This window comes from Podarcis muralis, chromosome 12 (assembly GCF_964188315.1).
Source record: "Podarcis muralis chromosome 12, rPodMur119.hap1.1, whole genome shotgun sequence".
NCBI lineage: Eukaryota > Metazoa > Chordata > Lepidosauria > Squamata > Lacertidae > Podarcis > Podarcis muralis.
In genome coordinates this window covers 29990778-30008661 of record NC_135666.1, presented here as the reverse complement: position 1 = coordinate 30008661, position 17884 = coordinate 29990778, and the positions used below count along the sequence as shown (strand labels likewise).

The 17884-nt window shown below is 44.0% G+C and overlaps 1 protein-coding gene across 1 annotated transcript; it reads left to right on the top strand.

The window, feature by feature from the left end:
* The first annotated feature begins 1507 nt into the window (after positions 1–1507).
* ASNS (asparagine synthetase (glutamine-hydrolyzing)) lies at positions 1508–16469 on the top strand. The gene is made up of 12 exons (XM_028750877.2): positions 1508–1697; positions 3193–3459; positions 4337–4574; positions 7567–7752; positions 8297–8398; positions 10060–10187; positions 11597–11723; positions 12048–12154; positions 12711–12811; positions 13288–13369; positions 13759–13914; positions 16010–16469. The coding sequence occupies exons 2-12, from the start codon at positions 3211–3213 to the stop codon at positions 16217–16219; spliced, it is 1686 nt and encodes a 561-aa protein (XP_028606710.1). The 5' UTR covers positions 1508–1697; positions 3193–3210; the 3' UTR covers positions 16220–16469.
* The last annotated feature ends 1415 nt before the right edge of the window (positions 16470–17884 follow it).

Here is a 17884-nt window from a genome sequence, read left to right as displayed (position 1 = left end):
TGGGAGGGATTGAATTTGCGGGGGGCGGGGCGGCGTTGTGTGAATGTGGTCTCAGGGTGTACAGTGCTATAAACAAAACATTTCAATAATAATCATAGCAAGCAGGTGTGTTGGCCTAAATTAAGATCTGGGTTCATGCCCACTATTTAGCCAGTGAAGCCAGCTGGGTGTCTTATGCCAGTGGGAGGCAGATTAAGAAGAATACTTGAGCTGGTTGCCGCTATGGGGGGGGGGGCATAGGGCCACCTACCACCAGCTGCTCTTTGAGAAGGATTCGGAGAAAGAGAATCACAGGCAAAACCAATCCCACCCTGCTGCAGCTGCCTACTCATTCAGCCACCAGGTGCCCTTGGGGAAGGAGCCTGGTGACGTCTTAATATGTCAATATTGCTTTTTCCCGTTTTAAAAACAGTGGAAGAATTTGGATCCCGAAAGGTGGGAGCTCAGTAACTGTAAACATTAAATAAACACCAGTTATTATTCTCTCTCTCCCACTCCCTGCCTCGCAGGGTCGACGTGGGATGGAAATAGCTGCAAGAAATCAGTATCCATGACTTTCTCTCCTTGACCAACCTCCAGGGCTGGATTTAGGTTTGATGAGGCCTTAAGCTACTGAAGGTAATGGGGCCCTTTATATGTCCAGCTGTCCTCTGTCAACAACAAATTGTTGCTGTTTTGTGTGTGGAATATATGCTATATGGTAATTTATGGACCTAATAGGTATCTAAAGCCATTTGCACATAACGAAATATGTATTTTATCAAAGTAATTGTTGAACTGAAATACAGTGGTACTTTGGGTTAAGTACTTAATTCGTTCCGAAGGTCTGTTCTTAACCTGAAACTGTTCTTAACCTGAAGCACCACTTTAGCTAATGGGGCCTCCTGCCGCCACCGCACGATTTCTGTTCTCATCCTGAAGCAAAGTTCTTAACCTGAAGCACTATTTCTGGGTTAGCGGAGTCTGTAACCTGAAGCGTATGCAACCTGAGGTACCACTGTACAATTAAGAAGAATGTAGGCACCCTATATATAGAAACGAACAAACCACTGATATTTTAGGGAGCAGACTAGCAGGTGGGGCCCATTACTTACATCATAGGAGCCTACACAACACAAAACACTCTTGCTGTACATATGTAGGTTTTATTTTATTTGTTTTTTATCTTATATTTTGGAAATGTATATCCAGTTGTTTTTTCTTTACAATTTTTGGGGGCCTCCAAGAGAGTGGGGCCCTAAGCTATAGCTTGTTTAGCTTATACGCAAATCCGGCACTGCCAACCTCTCAGGGTTCGTTGTGCGGGGTGACAAAACTGGGGGGGGGTGGTGGTGGGCCGGATATATACACAGCCTCGTGAGAAGAGCGGGACGAAAAAGCTACAGGTGATAAGAATAGCGGGCGGCCACCCCGCTGACAAGCCGCTAGCCAACCCGCCCAGACTGATCGGCATCGCCTCCGCCCAGCGGCACCGGGAAGCCCGAGCAGGAGGCGGGGCGTAGCACGGGGCTGATGAAATCCGCCTGTGTGTTACACGAGGCCGGCGCAGGCAGCGGGCGGCTTCCGCTTGCCTCCTTCCCGTTTAAGTCCCGTTTAAGGCAGCACGAGGTTGAGCGGCGGAGCTGGCCGGTGGGTGCAATCTCTTCTGGCTTGCCGCGGAGCTGTCATTTCATTTCCCGGTGCAGGATCACCGACAGGTAACGGGCGAAGCGACGAGGGGAGACTTTCTTGGAGTCCGGCTTGTACCTGGTCCTTCGTTGCTATTCTCGCCCCACCCCGGCACACTTTCTACAAAAAGAGCTAGGCGTGGCAGGGCGAGATCCAGCATTCAGACGGAGTGTGTGGTAGCTATTGTGGGGGGGGGGGCGGGGGGGAGGGAGGAAGGAAGGAAGGAAGGAGAGAAAGAGGCAGGTTCCATGCTTAGGGGTCGTCAGGCACCGAGTTTGTGGGGCGTGTCATAATGCCGTTATACCGATCTGTGATGTGAGCACGTTTGCAATTATGTGTACGGTCTGTGGTCTCCTCTGCTCCCTTGCGGAGTTGGCAAAGGTTCAGAAAAGGTCAACCAAGCCACTTGACAGGAAAGGTTGCAACATTTGGGACTATTTCGTTTAGCTGCACCTGTTGAATGTCTGGTTGTCATGCGGTTCTTACAGGTACTTGGGTATGTTGCCAGGCAAAAAGAAAAAGGAGTGGTCCCCCTCCCCTTTGGTTATGTTAGACATTCTCTTCTGATAGCTACCCCTGAGTTATAACTAACTTGTGTTCCTCCATATGTTGTTGGAAGACAGCTGCAATCATCCCTGGGTGGCCGAGGCTGATGGGAGTTGTAGTCAAACAACATCAGGAAGAGCCCCCTTCTCAACTTCTATGAGTAATATGTGCTGAACTGCAAAATGACTAGAATCTTTTCTCTGTAGTTTGGGAAAAGAGTATAAAGTGTAAGAGTGTAGAAGTCTGCCCTAGGGATACACTCTTGTCTTCTCCCCTCTCCATATGTTAGCCTTTCTTGTCTTCAGAAATTATTCCAGATCTTGTCATTCACTGCCAACCAAGTCCTTAGCATTATTATTATTATTATTTATTTAAGATGAGTGCTAGTGTGAAAGTCCTTTTAACAGTGCAATCCTATAAACATAGAGTGGGTGGTATTCAAGTTGAAAGTAATGGAACTACAGTTAGTCACGTTCATTAATTTCAGTGGGCCTGCTCTGAGTAAAACTTACAAACTGCTCCAGAAGTAAATCCCATTGACTTCAGTGGAACATACTGCCAGACTGGAGTTACAAAGTGATATACCTAGTGTTAGTCATACTTTGCATGGGTCTGTTCTGAGTATGAGTAAGACTTCACTGTCTGAAGAGTAAAACTTTGGATAGTGTGAATAGTTGTGTAAAACTTTCAAACCCTCCAAGTGTTTCCTGTTGGCTTAGCTGGCAAGTGTCCATGAATCTTGCTTTCCTGGATGAAGGACAAAGAAGGGTGGCTGGGTGTAGAAATTTTACAAAGGTTAAATGTACATTTATTGTTCTGCCCCCTTGCCTCTGGTGCTTCCCATCACTGGCACAAAGCACCTGGAAGCTTGTCCAGAAGGCAGTGCAGCCGTTGGGCAGAACATTGTGCTATCCACCTTGTTCTGGAGATCACTGGCTTGTAACTGAACTCAGGATCTTTGCTACTTTCCCCCAACAGCCTTGAGCAGATACCACCATGTGTGGCATTTGGGCCCTTTTCGGAAGTGACGAATGCCTCTCCGCTCAATGTCTTTGTGCTATGAAAATAGCCCACAGAGGTCCAGATGCGTTTCGGTTTGAGAACGTCAATGGATTCACCAACTGCTGTTTTGGCTTCCACCGTCTTGCGATTGTTGACCAGCTCTATGGAATGCAACCCATACGGGTGAAGAAATTCCCTTACTTGTGGCTGTGTTACAATGGAGAAATCTATAACTTCAAAAAGGTAAACGACAACAACCACCTCAACACTTGCTTCAATGATCTCTTTAGAGCTAACTTTGCATGTTCAAAATATTTCTTTGTTGTTTTAACAAGTTTTTGTAAGCTGCTTTGGAAGGACCTGACCCGAAATGCAGCATATAAATAAAAATTGTTTATAAACAACAACCCCCCTCTGTTTGGGAATTTGGGCTGGCCATTTTAAGTAACTGTAAAGCATTAGTACAGAAGCATCATTCATGTGATGCAGCAGTTAGGGTGTTGGACTTGGACCTGGGAGCCAGAGTTTAAATTCCCACTTAGTCATGAAGCTCAGTAGTTGACATTGGGCCAGTTATTGCCTCTCAGTAACTGGGTTATTATGAGGGCAAAATGGAATGGCAGGGGGCAGAAGAACCATATTTGCTGTCTTGAGCTTCTTGGAAGCAAGATGGCATACAAATATAATAATAAATAAAAATATAAGTTTGTGCTGCAAAATATTTTTTTGGTTTGGCTCCATGTTTACAATGCTCAGTAAAAATATTTTATAGGATCCCCCCTTTTTAACCTTCAAGACTGTACTTCTCTGAACGCATTTTGTCGTGAAAGGTGTAGGATGAGGGAAAAGAACTTTATCCCAAGCTTAGTTCATGAGATTGGATATTCTGAGACAGCAGCCCCTTAGTCTACTTTTTGAATTATTCAGATGGTGAAGTTGCATGTTGAAGAGACAACTGCACATCTTTCCAGCACTTATTGACAAAACTAATCTATGGCATTTGAACGTTAATGTATAATTATTCCCTTTTTAGGATGTAAAAATGCCTTCCTTTCATGTGTGCCTGACAATATGCATTGGTTTCATTCTTAAAAAAAACTCATTTCTTTCTCTTTTGTAGCTGCAAAAGAAGTTTGAATTTGAGTACCAGACCTTGGTCGATGGAGAAGTAATCCTTCATCTTTACAACAAGGGAGGAATAGAGCAAACAGCCTCCCTGCTAGATGGTGTGTTTGCATTCATTTTGCTTGACACAGCAAATAGAAAGGTGTTTCTGGGAAGAGATACATACGGAGTCAGACCGTTGTTCAAGGTCCTGACAGATGATGGATTCCTGGGTGTCTGCTCCGAGGCCAAAGGTAACTTCAAACTCTGAATCCCTTTTGATTCAGCCTTCATGTGGTACAGATATTTCTGCAACTTGATCCTGCCACAATAAACCTAATTGTTTAATCTCTTCTCTTTCTGAAAGATGTTGCTTCATCTCACTTTTATGAAAGTACGTTTGCCCTGAATGAAGTAGAGAGTGTCTACTTGACACCTTGCTTTGACCAAATTTGTGACAGCTTTCAGCAGAAAGCAAACCCATCGCAGAGAATCAGTGTGTTTTTGAAAGAACTTGCAGTAGTTATTTGGTGCCTTGTTTTGGTGCGCACCTTAGCTTTCTCTGTTTGTTTGTTTTATCCCATGATAGAAATATGTAGGATGTGATCAAGTTTAAGATGGGTGTAATGGCTTCCAGACCAGTTTTCTCTCTCTGTCTTCCTCTGCCCCCATTCCTCAAATTATTTATGGTGTGTATAAAGCAGTGTAAATAATGGAAGACCCATCTCTCTGTCCAGCGCCACCCCTACACGGCTGCACTTATTCACCCAACATAGTGGGATACGTCTAGACAGAGATAAGGAGTTACTCAAAACCTCCTCTTGCCTGTACTAGCCTAGCACACAGAGTATCCATGCACACACACTGCAGAAGATGGAGATAAGTTTTGCTATACTCTATGGCAGGTGTGGGGAACCTTTGGCCAACATCTTGGAGGTCCCGGGCCGAAGAGAGGTTAGGCTGGCCTCAACCAGAGCCAGGACTTTTTCGGCTGTGGCTCCGATCTGGTGGAACGCTCTGTCACAAGAGACTAGGGCCCTGTGGGACTTGACATCTTTCCGCAGGGCCTGCAAGACAGAGCTGTTCCACCAGGCCTTTGGCCTTTGGTAATTCTTCACAGAGCTCTAGCCCAATGGTTGCTATCAGTTTGATTTGAACTGATTTTATAATGAATTGATTTTAGAATGCTGTATTATTTTACTGTTGTTAGCTGCTCTCAGCCCAGCTTTGGCTGGGGAGGGTGGGATATAAATAAAATTTTATCATTATCATTATCATTATCATCGAAGAGTGTACATTTTATTGTGAACAAGCAAGATTTGTTAGTATGCAGTTGTTAAAAAAATAAGAGATAAGTTTGCATGGGCAATTGTCAAGCTGGCCCAGCAATTGTCTGCTTAAACCGAAGGGGCAGGAGAGGCAGGAGGAATTCATTGAGGAGGGAGGCTGCACGGCAGGGCCGGTTTAGAGAGGGAAGCTAGAATGTGTTACATTTCCTTGCTGAGAAGCAGCAGGGGTATCTTCATCAGAGCTGAAGGGAGAAAGAGAAAATCTGAAGCCCAAGTGTGAGCTATTCTAATGCAGGAAAAGCAGAGAGCAGCTCTTCTTCTGTTGAGGAGGCTGTCCTCAAAACCAGGACAATGGAAGGAGAGGGGGGTGTTACTGGGGACTCTTGGGGATCAGCCCCCTGGCTCATATGGATAACAAGGTGCCTCTTGTTGCCAGCAAGCAACCAGAGGAAATGCAATGAGTGGAGGCTGGGCCATTGTAAATACCCCTGAGCCCTGCATTGCATGGAACTATTGTTGTGACAAAGGGAGCTGTGTGCCTCTCATGGCGCTCCGGTTGATCAGAGTATGAAAACAACAAAGACGAAAGGGAAGCCATGCCGACTTGAATTGGCACCATCTAGGCAAGGGCTGAACAACAAATATTTGGGGAAATAACTCCTTCAGGTTTGGGTCATGTGAAGAAAGTGGAAGTTTTCTGTTTTTTTTTAATAGAACATGAGACAGAGGTATCTAGTATACTGAAGGACCAATGCATCTCAGCTTGTGTGTCACTGGGTTCTGTTTCTCTGCTAAGATGGCGAGTTCAGAGGGTACCGTGTACAAAAGTGCAGTGAGGTGCTCTAACTCGTGGGGATGGGGAAGATGCTGTCGGACCCCATCAGCCTCCAGTCAACATGGCCAGTGGTCAGGAATGATGGGAGTTGGAACTTAGCAACACTGAGAGGGCCACAAGCCTTGACTAAGGAGTGCTGATTCACTTACTGGCAGTGATCATGCCTCCGGCATGGACTTTCTCCAGCAGGGCTCTCAGCAGGTCGAATGTGTGCAGGGTTTGATTAGATTTGAGGTTGGGCGAGAGAGAAAGACGTTTGCATTTACTAGAGTCACCGCACTGATATGTGTACTTGTCTCCTTTATTGATAGACAAACAAAAATGACAAATTTGTGTGTCCTCCTTTTGCTTTGCACGTTTTCCCCTTCGTAAGCTGTTCAAAATACAGTGGTACCTCTGGATGCGAACAGGATCCGTTCCAGAGCCCCGTTTGCATCCTGAAGCGAATGCAACCCGCATCTGCGCAGGACGCGATTCGCCACTTCTGCGCATGCGTGTGACGTCATTTTGAGCGTCTGCGCATGCGCGAGCGGCTAAACCCGGAAGTAATGCGTTCTTTTACTTCCGGGTCACCGCAGAGCACAACCCGAAAACGCTCAACCCGAAGCTACTTCAACCCAAGGTATGACTGTAGATATAAGTCATCTGCATCTGGTCATGCTGAAAAAGGAGAAAGGGGTATATGTGTAATAGTAGCTTTCAGCACCCTGGTGCCCTCCAGATGTTATGGATTACAATTCCCATAATCACACACACACTCTCTCATGTTATATTTGGTAGGTAGGTAGGTAGGTAGGTAGAGATAGAGATAGAGATAGAGATAGAGATAGAGATAGAGATAGAGAGATATAGATAGGGGTGTGTGTGTTGCAGTTTGGTCTTGTAGGTGGCTCCTCTATTTGCAAAGGGTGAAAGCTACTGTCTCCCTATATATCTTTTTCCTGACCTTGTGCTGGCCCAGGGTTAGATTTGCTACATTTCTTATAATGCTGTAGTTGGCTGTTACAGTTCTGAAAATTTCTGATGCTTTGACAGTGCATACTTTATGTTACATGGGCAAAAGCTAACTCCTCTTCTGCCTTCTCTCCCCCTGTGCCCCACAATGCCTTGTTACATATTTAGGTCTTGTCAACTTGAAGCACAGCATGTCCCTCGATCCCAGAGTGGACCCTTTCCCTCCAGGACACTATGAAGTGTTGGATTTAAAGCCAAATGGCAAAGTTGCATCAGTAGAAGTGGTGAAATTTCACAGCCCTAAAGATGAACCTCTGCATGCTGCCTACAGCGCTGTACAAAATCTCCCCTCAGGTAACAGCAAATCTAAAATAGTCTTCTTCCTCCCTTAGTAAAGGGAGTAAATTTACTGTTCTAGGGATATGATGCCTTGAGGCTTCGTACATTGCTCTTGGGGAATAGACTGCGGATTATCAAACCTTGATTAAATTATGTGTTTCTGATGGAGAACTTTAAGTTCTGTCTAAACAGTCTGATTTTGAAAAGCCAATGTGTGGGTAGAGTACTGGGTTCAAATGCTTGGAAGGTTCTGCTTTAAACAAGCCATAGTTCCCTGTGACGTGCAAACCCAGGGAACTACGGCTTGGAAACACGTCACCCTCCAAATGTTGTTGGACTACAAGTCTCATAATCCTTGACCATTGGCCACGTCTGAGGCTGATTGGGCTCAGCCATGAAAGCTCACCTTGGGCCAGTGGCTATCTTTCATCTTAACCTACCTTGTAAGAAAATTAAAAACAGAGGGTGAGGAATACTTAACATGCCACCACAAGCTTCTTGGATAAAAGGTGGGGTATTAATAAATGAATCTTTTCTCTCTCCCCCCCCCCCCCCATAGGTTTTGATGTTGAAACAGTTAAAAGCAACATTCGGCTTTTGTTTGAAAATGCTGTCAGAAAACGTTTGATGGCTCACAGAAGAATTGGCTGTCTCTTGTCAGGTAAAAAATAATGTGTTTTATTATTACCATTGCCTTTACAGCTACAACCTGTTTGCAGTGCATGTGGTCTCTTACTGTAGGTGCATGGGTCCCCCCTCCCCCATATAGAAACAATTTAATGGAAACCATTAAACCAGACCATAAAATACAGGCAACACTTTTTCTTGGCAAGTAATTCTGACTGGCAGGTGGCTGGATACAGCAGAAAGCACATGACCAAAACTGGAAAAATCCCTTACCTGACAATGAGTCAGAAGTTCCATAGAGGGCTAAGGGCCACACTGACCTATGATCAACCTTTCAGGGGCCAGAGTCTAAAAGTGAACATGGCCATTTTTTAAAAAGGACACATCTTGAGGGTCTTGGAGAAAGGCCGCAAAACCTTTTTGACATCGAGGAAGGGGCTTCATGGTTAATTTGAATTGAGCTTGGATGTGGGCTGGAAGCCAATGGAAGCTCTTTGAGCACAAATGGCTAGCCTGCGGTCCTCCCAGGTATTATTGGACTCCAAATCCCATCAGCCTCGCCCAACATGGCCCACCATCAGGGATGTTGGGAAATGTAGTCCGGAGGGCCACAATTTAGTCACTTTTGTCTTTGACCAATGGTAATGAAGATTAGGCTAGGGAAACTGCAAAATAATGAGATGCTCACTTTATGTATGTAGGTTTGTTCAGGTTTGATTGCAGTACACTTTGTCATGAAATTCTGGAGTTTGGATTTGAGTTTGGATTTGATATCCCGCTTTATCACTACCCTAAGGAGCCTCAAAGCGGCTAACATTCTCCTTTCCCTTCCTCCCCCACAACAAACACTCTGTGAGGTGAGTGAGGCTGAGGGACTTCAGAGAAGTGTGACTGGCCCAAGGTCACCCAGCAGCTGCATGTGGAGGAGCGGGGAAGTGAACCCGGTTCCCCAGATTACAAGTCCACTGCTTTTAACCACTACACCACGCTGGCTCTACTAAATTCTACTCTATATTGGTCCAGAGCAGAACTGCGACGTATAGTTAGCAGTGTGTAAACTTAAACATGTTGCAGGATTGCCAAAAAATAGACCAGAGGCAATTGTTTTTCGTCCAGCAGAGCTTTACTGCTACTGAAGGCAAATGAGCAATAATGGTCACAAATCCAATACATTCAGGATTGGCACTGTCCCGTTGCAGCTGACTTAACTTAGTTAAGTTGTCCAGTAAGAAATCCAGTTGCAGCAGACTTAACTTAAACTTACAATAACTTATAATAAGACTTATTAACTTAACACTAAGCATACACCACACCAGAAGGAAAGAGACAGAAAGAGAAACCCAGGCTCCTTCTGGCTTATTATTATAGTCAGCATGACCTTGACAGAAGAGATAAGAGAACCAGTTTAAACCAGCTGTACCCAGCTTCTCTGAAGGAATAACCCAAACATTGTGAACCTTCTGCTTGCTTCTTTCACACAGAGAAGCTTCCAGAACCCTCTTGAATTAATTAGAATAGGAAAGATCTCTACACATCAGATCAATACTTTCTGCACTAAGAAATGCAAACGGACACACTTTGCTACTGGCGTGGTCCACCTAAAATACGCATGTTTATATTCTCTTCTCACAAGGGCATTTTGTATGTCAGCTACATGTTCCTGGTTAGGCATAACTGCTAATGGTGTTTTGACAGGCGGCCTGGATTCTAGCTTGGTTGCTTCAATGCTAATCAAATTGATGAAAGAAGGAAACACTCGCTACCCATTGCAAACCTTTGCAATCGGCATGGAAGATGCCCCTGACCTGCTGGCTGCCAGAAAGGTATAGTACTATTTTAGTTCAAAAGGCACAGGCTCCATATTCACCTGTATATTGTGATCACACTCTATAGAGAACCAGCAACCTCATACCTGGCACTGATCAAAGAAACCAATACATTAGTATTTGAAATCCATGGTTAAAACCAGCACAGCTTTGAAAGGTTCGGTCTGCCATTGTGATTCAAAATGGTGTGCGGTCGTACTCAAACATAGGTGAAAACTTGCTCCTTTATCTCAGGATCCATATTGAGATTTTGGTTACAATACGTTTGGAAGTGTGTCTAAACGCACAGCAAGCAAACATCTTTCCAAAATGTGTAGTAGATGACACTGAGCACAGGATACGTCATGCTGAGAATCTAGACTTTTTTAAATGAGCAAGTTTGTAGCCCACTACACTACACTGCTACAAGGCATGATTCCTTGTTGACGTGAGCTGGGCTTCTGATCTATGGGTGATTCACTAATAATGCTGCCCCAGATGATTTCAATGATAGACCTGGGACATAGGAGAGTAAGGCGGTTGTTAAGGTATCCTGAGCCTAAGTTGTTCATGCCTTCTTACAGTTAGATTCAGGACAGGCAAAACAGAGCTTCTTCACACAATGCATAATTTAATTGATGGAACTCACTGCCACAAGATGCGGTGATGGTCTTTTTTTAAAATGAGGATTAGACACGTTTGTGGAGGCTAGCCAATTAAACATGAAACCTCCATCTTCAGAAGATACCACTGAATGACATTCGCAGGAAGGCGGCTTTAATGCCCTGCCTGTGAGCGTCTCAGAAATATATAGTTGGCCACCCTGGGATGCTGGACTACAAAGGCCTTTTGGTTGGATCCTGCAGGGCTTTTCTTTTTGCACCAGCGCTTTGCATAGCTCATTGCTCTACCCCATAACTAGCAGAAGCAAATTATATTGTACATAATTAAATAGGTTGGTTTGCAAAAGAAACATAGTAGAATTCAGCTTTTCTTGACCTGGTCTTGAGATTATTTGGGAGTGTAGATTTTTTAAAAAAGAAATAAATAGATTGGTGTATATACAGTCGTACCTCAGAAGTCAAACGCCTTGTGCCTTGAACGTTTTGGCTCCAGAATGCTGCAGACCTGGAAGTGGGTATTCCGGTTTGTGAACATTCTTTGGAATCTGAACATCCGGCACGGCTTCCGTGGCTTCTTATTGGCTGCAGGAGCTTCCTGCAGCCAATCAGAAGCTGTGCCTTGGTTTCCGAACATTTTGGAAGCCTAATGGACTTCCAGAACGGATTCCATTCAACTTCTGAGGTACGACTGTGCTCCCTTGCCTAACCATAAGCTTCTGCTTCATTCTAGATGCAGCTTAACTTAGGCCTTGAATCCCAGTTGAGCCACTTTGCAGGTCACTTAATATAAATTCTTATTAACAGGTAGCAGCTTACATTGGGAGTGAACATCACGAGGTCATTTTTAATTCTGAAGAAGGGATTCAGGTACTAGAAGACGTTATACTTTCCTTGGAAACCTACGACATTACAACTGTACGAGCTTCAGTGGGTAAGATACTTTTTTCTTCCCCTGAGGGGAAGGTGCTGTTGAAGCAGATCCCTCCTCCATCCTTACAAGCCCATTTTGACACATGGGCGGGGTTTCCCACCTGTCAGTCACCTGATGTCACCCCACCAGAACGGGCCTTCCATTCCTGCTATAAAGTGAAGCTTACAAAGATACGAGGGCCTGTCTTTGTCTCTGAAACGCCTTTGGTTTTTCACTTCTTCAGATGATACTGCTTAAGTGGCATGTTAGGGGAAGCCTTGGCCTGAGTATGTAGTTTGGGAAAACAAACAAAATTGTTTTTTGAAATGGTCTCTCCATGACTAGGCATGTATCTGGTCTCCAAATACATACGGGAGAAAACGGACAGCGCCGTCATTTTCTCAGGAGAAGGCTCAGATGAGTTGACGCAAGGATACATCTATTTTCATAAGGTAAAATGCTTGTTGTGTTTCTCAAATAATGCTCATTCTTGCCTGTGGATGAACACACCACAATAAGAGAGTAAAAGGCGAAAGATCTATACGATCTGAGGTGAAACCAGAGTACACCTGAAGGTGTATAATGAAGGCACCAGGTGAACTTCCCTGGGGAGAGCATTCCACAGACGGGGAGCCACTGCAGAGAAGGCCCTGCTAGGGATGATGGGAGTTGTAGTCCAAAAACAGCTGGAGACCCAAGTTTGGGAAAACACAGGAGTACACAGCCTGGCAGCAGCTCTCTGCCAGGTTCTCTCCTAGCTCTGCCTGAAAATGCCAGTGATTGAATCTGGAGCTTTCTGCATACAAGGCAACTTCTGTGCTACCGACGTCACATCCATAGCATCCATTTAAAGCATGCAACTTTCCCCCAAAGAATTCTGGGGATTGTAGTCTGTTGAGGGTGCTGGGAATTGTAGCTCTGTGCAGTCCTCTGCTGATTTACGTTTGCACGTGTTAGCCCAAGTTACTTGCCCAGGAAGGTCATCTTTCTCCTGTGTCCTTGATGCAGGCACCCACCCCAGAAGAAGCTGCAGAGGAAAGCGAGAGGCTCCTCCGAGAACTCTACCTCTTCGATGTCCTCCGTGCGGACAGGACAACAGCTGCCCATGGGTAGTTCTGCTTTGTAATGCTATATTGCAGTGTCAATGGGGCAAAAGTAAAAATGCATTGCCATTGCTTCTAAAGGTAGACGTCAAACTTGGGGTACCTTTTAGTTTTTCAGTAATCCGCAACGAGTCTCCAGGAAGAACCCAGAACAAACCACGGTCCCTATTTAAAGTTAAATTGAAATCAGTTCTTTAACACTGATTCTCTATGGTGGTTTGGGGTTTTTTCGAGAAATTGACAAGAGAACCTGTTGTCCGGTAGGTGGCGCTGTCTATAACCTAGCACAGTGAGAAGATTTTGAAATGTATAGACATCGCACAAGGAAAAAGATTACATTTAGAGCTTTATGCAAGTGTCTGACTACAAATGGCTTTAGGATTTCTTAGTTGTTACTGTAAGTCTCTTAGATATATTCTCGTACAAAAACAACATCTACTTATAAGTTTAATAAGCAGCTATTGATGTTTTCTCTTTTTCAGTCTGGAAATGAGAGTTCCATTTTTGGACCACCAGTTTACTGCTTATTACCTGTCTTTGCCAGCAGAACTCAGAACACCAAAGGTAAACCATGCACATATAACCCAGCTAGGAAATTTATACTGTAATCCCAGACAGGTTTACTGAGAGGTTAGCCCTATTAAATTCAGCAAGGCGCCTTCCTTATTAAGCATGTTTAGAAGTTCAGGCTTAGGCTATGATCATCAGTGGGCTCATTGATGAAAGGCTGAGTCTCACCTGGGAGGTCTATTTAGAAGTCCAGCTTAATACACCAAACCGTATGATTGACTTTGGCATTTACCTATCTAACTTCATTCTTAAAATGCTGTGTTGTGTCTGGCACTATCTAACGGAGCTGCTTCTGAAACAACGGATTGTGTTTCTAGTCTAAATCTTTTTTATATTTTAATGTCAGTCTTTTGGTGGCTGATATTTGTGGTATCTCTTAACAGAATGGAATTGAGAAACACCTTTTAAGAGAGGCCTTTGAAGATACCAACTTATTGCCTAAAGAAATACTCTGGAGACCCAAAGAAGCCTTCAGCGATGGCTTAACTTCTGTCAAGAAATCATGGTTCTCAATCCTCCAAGACTATATTGATACTCAGGTACATTGTTACATGTTTTATATTCTTCTACAAGTCTGAAACTTATACAAGTTGCTTTTTTGTGTGTCTTTCAGGTGAGTCCACATATTTATACATGTGACTCTCCATTTATGTGGGGGTTATGTTATGCCCCCATAAGTGAAATCCACATAAATGGGGAACACCTCGCTGTGCCTCGCGAGGAGACCCTCTGTGGAGCCTGAAGGAGACATCCTCTTTCGGCTCCAGAGAGGGTCTTCTCACAAGCTGGAGGGGCAGTGTGGTGTAGTGGTTAAGAGTGGTAGACTCATAATCTGGTGAACCAGGTTCGATTCCCTGCTCCTCCACATGCAGCTGCCGGGTGACCTTGGGCTAGTCACACTTCTCTGAAGTCTCTCAGCCTCACTCACCTCACAGAGTGTTTGTTGTGGGGGAGGAAGGGAAAAGGAGAATGTTAGCTGCTTTGAGACTCCTTCGGGTAGTGATAAAGCGGGATATCAAATCCAAACTCCTCTTCTTCTCTTCTTTGCTGAGACGCTTCAGGTCTCTCCCCCTACTTCAAGGGGTTAGTGGTTCTGGGGCCAAAAAATAGACCAGAGGCAATTGTATTTCATCCAGCAGAGCTTTACTGCTACTGAAAGCAATTGAGCATAATGTTCACAAATCCAATACATTCAGGATTGGCAGAGTCCATAAGAAATCTAGTTGCAGCAGACTTAATTTAAACTCACAGTAAGGAAGTGGCTCCCGCCCTGTGGAACGCCCTCCCATCAGATGTCAAAGAGATAAACAACTATCTGATGTTTAGAAGACATCTGAAGGCAGCCCTGTTTTGGGGAGTTTTTAATGACTGATGTTTTAATGTATTTTTAATCTTTGTTGGAAGCCGCCCAGAGTGGCTGGGGAAACCCAGTCAGATGGGTGGGGTATAAATAATAAATTATTATTGTTATTATTATAACTTATAATAAGACTAAACCTTAACACTATATCATACAGAACACCACACCAGAACAAAGAGATAGAAAGAGAAAGTGAGAAACCCATGCTCCTCCTGGCCTGACTATTATAGTCAGCATGACCTTGACAGAAAGGATAAAAGAACCAGTTTAAGCCAGCTGTACTCAGCTTCCCAGAAGGAATAACCCAAACATCAGAAACCTTCTGCCTGTTTCTTACACATAGAAAGAAACCTTCCAGAGCACTCTTGAACTTAGTAGAATAGGAAAGATCTCTACACATCAGACCAATACTTTTTGTACTAAGCAACACATGTGAATTGAATGTGTGTAAATTGGGGTGGTGGTGCCTGTATATCACTTTGTACATTGCACACCACCCTGACTACCTAACAAAGAAAAACCAAGTTCTCTTCCCTCTCCCATTTTATCCTTGCAACAACTGTGTTGAGGTACTTAGTCCGGGATATAGCAACTGGCCCAAGTCACTTGCCGAGAGCTCTACAACTGAGGAGGGATTTGAACCCAGCTCCAAACCCCCGTGTTTGCTTGAAAACTGCTAAACTAGCACTCTTACACTTGTGAATGAAAATGCAGATGTGCCAATCACTTGTAATAAGTGAAGTGGTAGCTGTGAGATTACACCCAGGGATGCTTCTCTCAGCTGCAGTGCGGGCTTGCGAAACAAACTCCATGGCTTGTTGTGTTAAAGAATTTCAGTCAGGGATGGGGAACCTGTGGACCTTGAGTAGTTGTTGGCCTCCAAAACGGATCATTGTCAATGTTCAGAGATGGTGGGAGTTGGGCTTCAGGAGTCTCTGGAGGGCCACAGGTTCCCCATCCTTTTCACAAGTGAAGATCGATCGGGTCTTGCTTTGCTGGCAGGTAACTTTTGTACTGGCAGCCTCTCATACTCAGTGTTACTTGGGAGTTCTAAGATCTCAGGAATCCCTCATGCAAAATCGAGTTACAATATCTTCAGAGGTGTCCAAATGCATTTCAGACAAGCTGTTTTTCCAAAATATGTAACAGATCTGTCAGGAAAACATGGAATGATTTGGGCAGGGGGAGTTGTAAACTTGGATAGCTAGTCAAAAACTGGGATTTATGTTTGCAGTTCTCACACTTTCCATTTTCTTTCCCTTTTGGGCCCACAGGTTGATGATCTTCTGCTGGAGAAGGCGGCGGAGAAATTCCCCTTCAACCCCCCTAAAACAAAAGAAGGCTATTACTACCGCCAGATCTTTGAGAAGCATTTTCCAGGCCGCTCCGACTGGCTCCCTCACTACTGGATGCCGAAGTGGATCAAGGCCACAGATCCATCTGCTCGCACTTTGCAACATTACAAATCGGCTACGAAAGAATAGATGTTTCTAACCTGTTTTGAAGTTGCTCTGTGGGTGGTGGCTTGTGAGCCTATAATTGTCCTTAGCCTAAAAGAGAAAGCAAAAAACCCAAAGCATTTTTTTTAAATAAAGCAATGTGCAAATTGGGATAAAATGGGACTGTACTACTGATTTATATGACAGCAAAAAACCCAAGAGTTTCTGTTTATGCTTAAGCTGCCTTTTACAGCTAATACACTCCAAAGTAATTATTAAAACCTGTGGGACCACTCACTGACTGCTTTTCTTACTCCCGGGAAGAGGCCCTTGTGGATTGATTCTGCCTCTGTGGTGGAAATAACTTGATTGTCATTAGATATTAACATACCTTGATTTGGAATTGGATGGGGGACAGGGATCATTTTCTGCTCTGGCCCAGCCAGCAAATAATAATAATAATGATGATGATGATGATGATAATAATAATAATAATAATAATAATAATAATAATAATAATAATAATAATAATAATAAATAATAATATTTATACCCTGCCCAGCTGGTTATAAATAATAAATTTGTTGTAAGTCTGCTAGTTTGAAGTGCTAGTTTAGTTTGAAGTGCTAGTTTAGTTTGAAGTGCTAGTTTAGCAGTTTTCCACTCTGAGCGACTTACAACAGAATATTGAAAACATGATAAAACATCAAACATTAAAAACTTCCCTAAACAGGGCTGCCTTCAGATGTCTTCTAAAAGTCAGATACAGTGGTACCTCGGGTTACATACACTTCAGGTTACATACGCTTCAGGTTACAGACTCCGCTAACTCAGAAATAGTACCTCGGGTTAAGAACTTTCCTTCAGGATGAGAACAGAAATTGTGCTCCAGCGGCGCGGCAGCAGCGGGAGGCCCCATTAGCTAAAGTGCTGCTTCAGGTTAAGAATTGCTGGGTTGGTAGAAGCTGGGAAGAGCAACAGGAGCTCACTCTGTCGCACGGATTTGAACTGCCGACCCAAGCAGGCCCAAGAGGCTCAGTGGTTTAGACCACAGCGCCACCAGCGACCCTATGCACACTGCATGGCACACACGGCCCCAGGCATCCACGGTCGCGGGGCCAAGCCTGCACACCTGGTTGCTCAACAACATCCAGAAGACCAAAGACTTTTGTTTCAGGAACGCCTGAAGAATCAGGCTGCAATCCTATACCTACTTAACTGGGAGTAAGCTGCAATGAACTCTGTGGGGTTTGTTTCTTAATAGAAATGGAAAGAGTTGTACTCCTTATCGGTTTGAATCGGATGGTTATGTTTTCCCTTAGCAATAACCATTATAACTTCAGTACAAAAAATGCCATGGTTTTTTTTTCAGATTTCCAAATTCTGGTGGCAATAATAATAATAATAGGTAATTATTGTACAAAAGCATTCACAGTCCAAAATAAGCACCCTGAACTTTAAGAGTTTGAGGACAGTTTTACACAAGCTGGCAAACAAGCCATAGCATATTTTTATTAAAATGTTTAGAAACAATTGAATTCAATTCTCATTAATAAAATAAAGAGCTTCCCCCCACCCTCTTTTTTTAAACGGATGATTTTCTCTGGATAGTATTCTGTCTTTTCCTGATTTAAAAGCAATTTTGAAACCACAAGGTGGCACCCTATAACTTTCGGATAATATTTAAAGAGTGGCATTTGTACAACCTTG